The 8,739-nt window shown below is 36.2% G+C and overlaps 1 protein-coding gene across 5 annotated transcripts in view; it reads right to left on the bottom strand.

Moving 5' to 3' along the window:
- The window catches only part of cita (citron rho-interacting serine/threonine kinase a), a 97,597-nt gene extending 89,284 nt beyond the window's left edge, over nucleotides 1–8,313 (bottom strand). For all 5 annotated transcript variants that reach the window (XM_053485550.1, XM_053485552.1, XM_053485551.1 and 2 more), the window contains exons 1-6: nucleotides 8,193–8,313; nucleotides 6,107–6,313; nucleotides 5,907–6,007; nucleotides 3,827–3,968; nucleotides 3,489–3,664; nucleotides 2,532–2,633 (exon numbers count right to left, since the gene is read on the bottom strand). In XM_053485550.1, the coding sequence (XP_053341525.1) occupies nucleotides 2,532–2,633; nucleotides 3,489–3,664; nucleotides 3,827–3,968; nucleotides 5,907–6,005 (519 nt within the window). In that variant the 5' untranslated portion in view covers nucleotides 6,006–6,007; nucleotides 6,107–6,313; nucleotides 8,193–8,313. The remainder of the gene's footprint in view (nucleotides 1–2,531; nucleotides 2,634–3,488; nucleotides 3,665–3,826; nucleotides 3,969–5,906; nucleotides 6,008–6,106; nucleotides 6,314–8,192) is intronic.
- Between the last annotated feature and the right edge of the window lie 426 nt (nucleotides 8,314–8,739).

Raw genomic sequence — 8,739 nt, 5'->3', positions numbered from 1 at the left:
TATATATATATATATATATATTTTTTTTTTTTTTTTTTTTTTTACACCCAATACATGTACACTTGACCCATACCATAAAACCTTGAACTAGAAAATTTTATTATGTTTTAATTAAAATAAATCTAAGAGTACCACTTCTGCTAGTGACTTTGCAGCACTAAATGATAAGCTCATAAATAATTGAGTTTAAGAAGAGTAAAGAATAAATATTTAATAAAATTTAAATTAGAATGCAGGATCTGGCAGCCCCACCTTTTACACTTTACTGAGGTTCTTTTCGTCCTAAGCCTATTATAAAGTTAAATATAATCTTTTGAGAAAGAAACTATAATACATTTAGGAATCTCTACTCTCTCTAGTTAAGTAAAGAGAAACCATTTCTTCTGTAAAAAAAAAAAAAAAAAAAAATCAGGGAAACCCTTTTACTCTCTAATCAAATGTTTGTGTGCAAGGAATCTGGATAAAAAGAAATTTTTATGTGTGTTTATAATAGGACCAAAATGGTTAAGAGTCCCTCTAGTGGTTATACTAAGCATGAGAACAGATGAGAAGCTACACTATGAATATTCCACACACAGGGTGCCTTTTCTTTTTAACATTTATACTCATGTAGTTAATGACATTATGCTCTTTGGCCACCATTAAGATCAAACTGACAAAAAGGACAAAGGGAAGATCAGCATGATGATGCATAATAAGTGCTAAGAGTGTTCAAATCAAACCTGGACTTGTGATGACATTTTTCATGAATGAACGCATAACACCAGTAGCCGTTTACAGAAGATTTTGAGCACAGTATGGTCATGAGACTCTTAGCTGCAGTAAAACATTTAAATGGTGTAAACGTTATATGAACACGCGTACGTCTGGCTTAGAGCCAGAGAAAAGAGACACATCTGTCTGTGGTAACTGTACACACAACCATTTGCACCAGTTGCACATCACAGACACTCAGCTAAAAGTTATTGGCAAATCCTCCATACAGTCCTGACCTGATTTAAAGCCATTTCCAGATGTTTGGTCCATTAAAGAAGTTCCTGGGAGGCCAGAACTTCATCAGTGAAACAGTCCAGTCATAGCTCTGGTGTACTGACAAAACTTTTTACCTTTATAGTTCGAGGGCCTGGTGAAACTCTGGGATTAAATGCATTAGTATAACAGGATTATATTGAGAAATAAATGCCGTTTTTACTCCCATTACTGTATTCTGTTATCATCAAAATCCTGGCTTGATCCCTTGTATTAACGTGCTTCTCAGAAATAAACCGACAGCTTTTTTAATTTCTCGGTATCGAATTCCAGTAAGAGAGCTAACAGCTTTTATTGTTGTGTTCTGGGTCAATGTGACTCAACAGAAATGAGCACAGAGGGGCAATTGCGTCTGAGTCGGTTTTGTTACAGCCCTCTGATTTAGCTGAAAACAGAACCGGAACATGAAAATATCACTCCTCATCACTTTCCATGACACTAATTCATTCCACCCAAACTGACCTCCAGGTGTTTGTATGAGAAGCAGGATCTCATCACGAACACAAAAACACAGCATTTCTATGGATGATGTGTCACTAATGCTTGCCTTATTCCCTGCATTATGCAAAAAAGGTCTTTGTAATGTTAAATTTGTAATGCTTCATACTGGCCGGGAGGCAAAATGAGTCAAACTGTTGTTATGTGCATCACCTTTTAGAGGGAAAAAAACAATCAGTCGTAAGCAGCTCTGATCCAGGTCAAGAGCCGAGCTCATTTTCAGACCAGAAAAATGTCAACCGAATCATCAAATTTGATGATTGTTGACATGATAATTAGAACAGACAATTCTGTGAGGGAAAAAAGAACGTTTTGCAAATAACTTTTTACTAAAAAGTGTACATTTTCTATGTGGATGGAGATTTTTGGGACAACCTGTAGATCTATATTTATAATGTCCTTTAACTTTTTAAAAACAATTTAAACTAAAAAAAAAAAAAAAAAAAGTATATAAGGAAAATTACATTACAAGCTCAGATCGATTGTGCACTTTTACAACATACAGAAAATGGTCTCATTAGTCTTTACTTAAGTAATGTATAAGATCTCTTAATACTTTTTTTTTACAATTTGCTCTAAACTGTTTAAAGGTTCAGCCTTTTATAAATACTGTTTATAACCTATAAGCAAAAAAAAAAAAAAAAACACACATTTTAGTGATAACTTGAATGCTCTCTTTGCCTGAGTGCACACTTCACTCACAGTACAGCATGCAGCATTCCTCACCATTGTAAAGCTTGAAACAGGAAGTCACATGACAATTATAACAAGCCATATAGTTTTGTTTTGTTTTTTTGGTTTGGGGGGGGGGGGGGGGGTATTGGCTTCCTTTCCCACACAGTGCGCCCCTTCCCAGAGTTCATCATAAGCTCAGTGATGAATTCCCGGGGCACCGCACCCGGCGTTTGCAGCAGTTGGACAAAATAATTCAAACTCAAGTTAGAAAACACCCCAAGGATTTAAAGTCAACTCATCTAACAATCTAATTCAGCTTTATCTCTTACCAGGTAGACATTATCCTGGTCTTGAAAGGCATGCTGGAGCTGTGGAATCCAGGGACTGGTGCTGAGAGCCAGAATGGCCCGCTCTTCTTCATAGAACGCCACCTAAAGGAGAAACAGAAAATTAAATCACAGCTGATTGAGCCAATACTTGCCTTAGTTAAAATAGAGTATGCTAAAACGACAAAAAGTAAAAAAAAATAAATAAAAAGTTTTCCAGCAGAGGTAAGTTATGATCTTGCTTTCCTGAGAAGTTCTTCATGAGAGACTAACTTTTGACTGGTACTGTATAAACACTGCCTGGCCAAAAAACGGTTAAAAATATTCTGCTGCAGCAAGAGCACTGAAGAGTTACTGAAACTGGATTAAGAACCCTTGAACACATTACTTAAAACCTGGAATAATAGTGCTGAACTGTTGACTTTGAGTAAAATAGCTCTGTTTAATGGTGAAAGTAAGAGCATTTCTCACACATGTGCACACATACATAATGTGATAAGAACTTTAAATGAGAACAGCTGTGTTGCCACAAGAAAATCACTTGTTAGTAAAATTAATTAAAAAAAAATTAAAAAAGCTTGAATTTGTTAGGAAGCATAAAGATTGGACTTTGGAGCAATGAAAAAATGTCATGTGGTCTGATGAGTTCAGATTGATCCTATTTTACAGCAATGGGAGTGTCAGGGTAAGAAGGGAAGCGCATGAATTGATGCAACCATCATACATAGTGCACACCGTACAAGCTTCTGGAGGCAGTGTTCTGGAGAGTGTTATGATCTGGGGTTGTGTCAGTTGGTCAGGTCTAGACTCCACAAATGTTATGTAACAATAAAATGAAGTCAGCTGATGACCTGAATGTACTCAATGAGCAAATCATCACATCAATGAGTCATTTATTAACCAATTAAAAAATGTTCAGTTTTATCTACATGCCGATTAAGTAGTGCGACGACGACTCACATTGTCCTGTGTGCGCAGACAGTCCTTGTCCATCACCTTCATGGCATAGACGTCACCTGTGGCCTTCTCTTTCACCACCTGCACCTCAGCGAAGCGGCCACGACCCACCACTCCGCGCACCTCGAAATCTTTCTTCGACGGCTGCAGCTGCTGGAGCTCTGCCACCACGTCTGAGACTGACACACATAAAACGATTTGACATGAAAATCTCTCTGGAACTTGATCCGATATGAATAATTTACAATATAATAATCAATAAAAAAATGAATGCAAGCATGCACTAGCTTTGACTAATTCATAACGTATTGGCTATTAGCAGCACTGCAGTGAGGAAGTACATTTGTTGACAAATCTGGCGACATGCTTGATCTTCATGAGCTCTGGAGAGCTGCATTCATGGTAGAGCAGAAGCAAAGCCTCCAGCAGGGTCTCCCTCTTCAATTCGCTTCCTCCGGCCGAGCCGTACGCACTGCTTTTTCCCTAGAAAAAAACATCACACAAACACAATCTCATACAACAAACAGAGGCAGGGCAGATTAATCTCTTTATATTGAGTCTGTAATGCATGTGTGATTAGCAGGGACACGATTTCTCTGCCTTTATAACTGCCTCCAAACTCCCAGTAAATACCCCAGGACATTTGTTCTACCACTGATAAACACAGTCTATAACTGAAGTTAAGCCTTTCTAATAGCAAAATGCTTTAATACTGATTTTGACTTTTGCTTTGGTTTGCTATATGGTGCAAGATTAAAGTTTAATTTAACTTGGAACTTTTTATTTACAGACAAAGCCTTAAGACAGTGATTTTCCTTTTTTTATCCATAAACCATCAAAAATGATAACCTTTGCTTGATAAGGCAAGGGATTCTTAAACTATAAAATAACTCCACTGATTGTCCAAGCACAAATCTAAGAACATAATTAAAACTTTTTACATTTTAATGTTATTAATGCTATTTATGTATGTACCATAATATATGAACACTAATATTTATGAGTCAAACAGCTTTCAATTCTTACATTTTCTCCAACAGAAGACATGAAAAATAAGCTCAATTTATTTCAAGTTTAACTATATTAACATCTCTATTATTACTCTACATCTATATTATAACTTTTATATTGGTGAATTGTGAGTTCTAACACTAACACTAAATTGAAAAATCCTGGCCCCCTTTTCTATGCTTGACTGACCACATTTTGAGAAAAAGAATACATTTTGGTAAATAAAAAAGATAATAAAAAGGTGCAAACTTAAGCAAATTTTTTCAAAACTGCAATTATTTTATATAACGTTCTGTCTGCATAATTGATTGGTTTTAAATAATTATTTAGAGTTTTCAGACAACACCATAGGCTGTTCATTTATTAATTTATTTATTTATAATAAATATATTTATTTTATTTTTTCATATAAAGTCTAACACAAATCCAGCAATCATCAACCTTTTTATCAGTTATATATCCTTTTAAATAATAATAAGTAAGAAATAATAATAATAATAATAATAATAATGAATACGTGTAATAATGTCAAATTTCCTGAGCATGAATCATAAAGCAAATGGTTTAAAATTGAAAAAGAATTATGAATCTAAAGTTCACCAGGAAACAAAGCATATGGGAATAGCCATACTTTAAAGTTTAGGAAGATCAAATAGGCATGGGAGTGTAGGAGTGTAGACAAACTGTGGAAATTTACACAAACATTTTATGTTTTCAATAATTTACTTCTACGGCTACTACAGCGATTTAGCAATTAGCACCATCACTTCATAGCTCTAGTATTGGGGGTGGGTTCAAATCGCATCTCGTGTGTGTGTGTGTATAATTCGCTTGCTCTTGTGTTCAGGAACGTAATTTCCTCTTACGGCAATAACTTATGATATGAAATCATTCCAGCCAACCATTGTAACTGATAGATAGATTAATAGATGGTACAGAAAAAAATTATAGATGTATACCAAAACCCCCACAAAAATTTTGGAATTACCAAATGTTATATGCATTAAAGGATGTCACTTTTTAAATGTACTGAATGCTTATTGTTGGTTTCCAAAAAAGTCTAAAAGCCTAATATGACTGTTCCTTCATTCATTTTCTATATAATCTAAATTGTTACAGGGCTGCAGGCCTGGAGCCTATCCTAAGAGATTTTGGACACAGGACAGGGAACACCCTGGACAGGGTGCCAATAATCCATCATGGGGCAACCACACAGACACACACAGACACACATGGCTGTTAGTTTTAATAATAATAATTATTATAATAATAACCCCTTACACAAACAGAAGTACAGTGGTGACACTTTTAATCTCAGCATTGTGGTTTTCATTTTTTAAATCTGCTTGGTCATACAAGATTAAACTAGCAAAAAAACAAATAGTAAATACAAATTTCCTTTAACTTTACCTGTAAGATCTGGTTAAGTCTCGAGCAGCGGCTTGTGATGGGCTCCACTGAGGCCAGATCTTTAACGCTGCCATGTCCTCCATATTTAAACTTCAACATTGCTAAAGGGGAATATAGAAATCAGTTGGCATTCATTACAATGACAAAAAAACATATGACATACATAAATTTATGAAATTGTATGAAATTAACTTCATTACCTGACTTCTGAAGGCTATTAATCAGTTTATTTCCCTTGTCCCTTTTTGTGTACCAATGATTTCTTTATGGTGAATACATTTAGTTTACAAGGTACATCTTTAAAAGTTTACAGTTTCCTTCTACCAGAGTATCCAAAGGGTCAGATTTTCAATCTGTATGGATCCTTGTTCAAAAGCCTCATTACATTTTAATCTTCTAAGAAAGATCTGGGAAAGGGATATGTGTCAGTCATTTACTGATGGAAATTGGCTCTCTATATGTGAAGTGGTTTTCATAAATCAATTCAAGCTCTATGCATGAACAAAGCTTTAAATTCATATACAGTTCATATTTTACTCCAGTATGCCAAAGCACACCATTATATCAGCTGTGCTTTAAATAAAAAAAAAATAAATTAAATTAATTAATTAAAAACATTTTGGGTATTAGGTAAATGAAATGGTTCAGAAAAAAATGGCTAGAAAATGTACTTTGTCTCCACCTATATATATTTGTTCCATTGTAAAACATTACTAGATCTTTCTTGTGACTTGCAGTGTTTATTAAATTTAATTACTTTTCTATCGAAGAAATACATGCTTATTTTATGGTCATCATCTCATGTACCAACTCTGAATATGTGTTTGGCACAAGTGGCTAATCTGCTCCCTACAGAAAAAAACTTATACATGACAAAACAAACCGGGTGGATATTTGCCCCTTTGTGGGAATTATTTTAAGACCTCTGTTCTGACTTAAGTTCTTTTTATTTTTCCATATTTTTTCTATTGACTGCCTTGTCCTTGGTCACCGTTTCATCAATATATTGCTTAATGTGTTTAAATGTCTGCTGTGGATATCAACTATATATTCATGTGGCTCTGTTGTTTTAGTGTTAAAATATAAACGTATCCATCAATCCATCCATCCAGGTACCTCTGTAGTCCATCTAGTTCTTGTACTACAGGCAAAATGCTTGTACTATTAGCCTAATCTGCTTTGAACTGAGAGGAAACCAGAGCATCCGGAGGAAACCCACCAAGCACGGAAAGAAGATGCAAACTCCATGCACACAGAGACGGGAATCAAACCTGGACCCTCGAGGTGCAAGGCGTCAGTGCTACCCACTACACCTCAGTGCCAAGGAAATAGTAAACAAATATATTATACTTTTAAAAAGCTGTACACAATTTTATTTTTGAAACGTTCATTAACTCAATCTGTGTACTGTATTTATTCATTCATTCATTCTTCGTCTATACTGCTTATCCTGTATACAGGGTCGTGGCGGACCTACAACCTATCCCAGGGGACTTTGGGCACAAGGCAGTGTACACCCTGGACAGAAGCACACGTTCATTCACACAGTACAGGAAATTTTGGGAACATCAATTAGCCTAATCTGGATGTTTTTAGACTGTAGAAGGAAACCGGAGCATCCGGAGGAAACTCACCAAGCAGAAGAGGAGAACATGCAAATTCTATTTCAAACAGATCCCAAGATAGGAATCAAACCAGGACCCTTAGGTGACAGTGCTAACCACTTAGCCACACAGTGCCACCAATATAAAAGCAATTAATTAGAAAAATCCTTACTGCACTTATAATATTTTTTAAAAGGTTAGTTTAAAATAAGTTATAATAAAAGGAGATTACATGTCAGATGGACCTCAGTTAAATGAGTCCCACACAGACATGATGGGGTGTAAATATGAGTGCGAATTTATACTAATTCAATAGGAAAAGTGTTTGTCTTTCACTGTCCAGCCTGTAGACACAGTGTGTATTACAGAACAGACAAGGAGGGTTTAGACTGAAGTGAGCAGCGCTAACGGTCAACATGCAGCCATTAGTGAGTAATTATATGAACCACCACAATAACAACTCAACTCCAAGCCTCATGTAGACACGTATTCAATTAAACAGCATTTTATAGTAAACGCACCACATATTGACTTGGCTAAGATAAATAAGTAAACAAATAAACAGAATTAGCGCTGAAGTCGCTCAGAGTCAACAGGCTGGATCTTATTGTTGTACCGAGCAAAAGTGAAAAGGTCAACAAATATTCCGCTCACGCTTAAATAAACTTGAATAAATACTTACCAAATACATATAAGAGTTTAGTGTTTTAATATTTAAAGAAAATATCAACGCGTAGTTGTTTAAAACAATCCTTAACCATTACTCCTGCGGAATGCCGTGTCACTTCCGGGTGACTTTCAAATTTTGCGCGCGCTCCTAAACAGCTCATTGGCTTAAAGGGAAATGACGTCACGGGCACCTTGGCTCCTCCTGCTGTCCCACAGCACGCGCTCACGTTTCACACTCTTACTTACTGACTCATTCGTTCACTGTTTTTAGATATTTTAGGAGACACAGGGCACAAGGTACAGGGTGCCAATGGGTGTCATCATCCAGAGCACACACTCATACACACTATAGAACGCCAATCAGCCTAATCTGCATGACTGTTGGAGGTAACCAGAGTACCTGAAGGAAACCCACCAAGCACAGCGAGAACATGCAAACTCCATGCACAGGGTCCAGGTCCAGGTGCAAGGCGACAGTGCTACCCACTAAGCCACCGCACCCCCAGCGGTCACGTTCAAAGCTTCTGAAATAAAATTGTGTCATCACAAAGAATGGGTTT

Source organism: Clarias gariepinus, chromosome 24 (assembly GCF_024256425.1).
Source record: "Clarias gariepinus isolate MV-2021 ecotype Netherlands chromosome 24, CGAR_prim_01v2, whole genome shotgun sequence".
Classification (NCBI taxonomy): Eukaryota; Metazoa; Chordata; class Actinopteri; order Siluriformes; family Clariidae; genus Clarias; species Clarias gariepinus.
The sequence above is the reverse complement of the archived record's forward strand: the minus strand, read 5'-3'. Positions and strand labels throughout refer to the sequence as shown.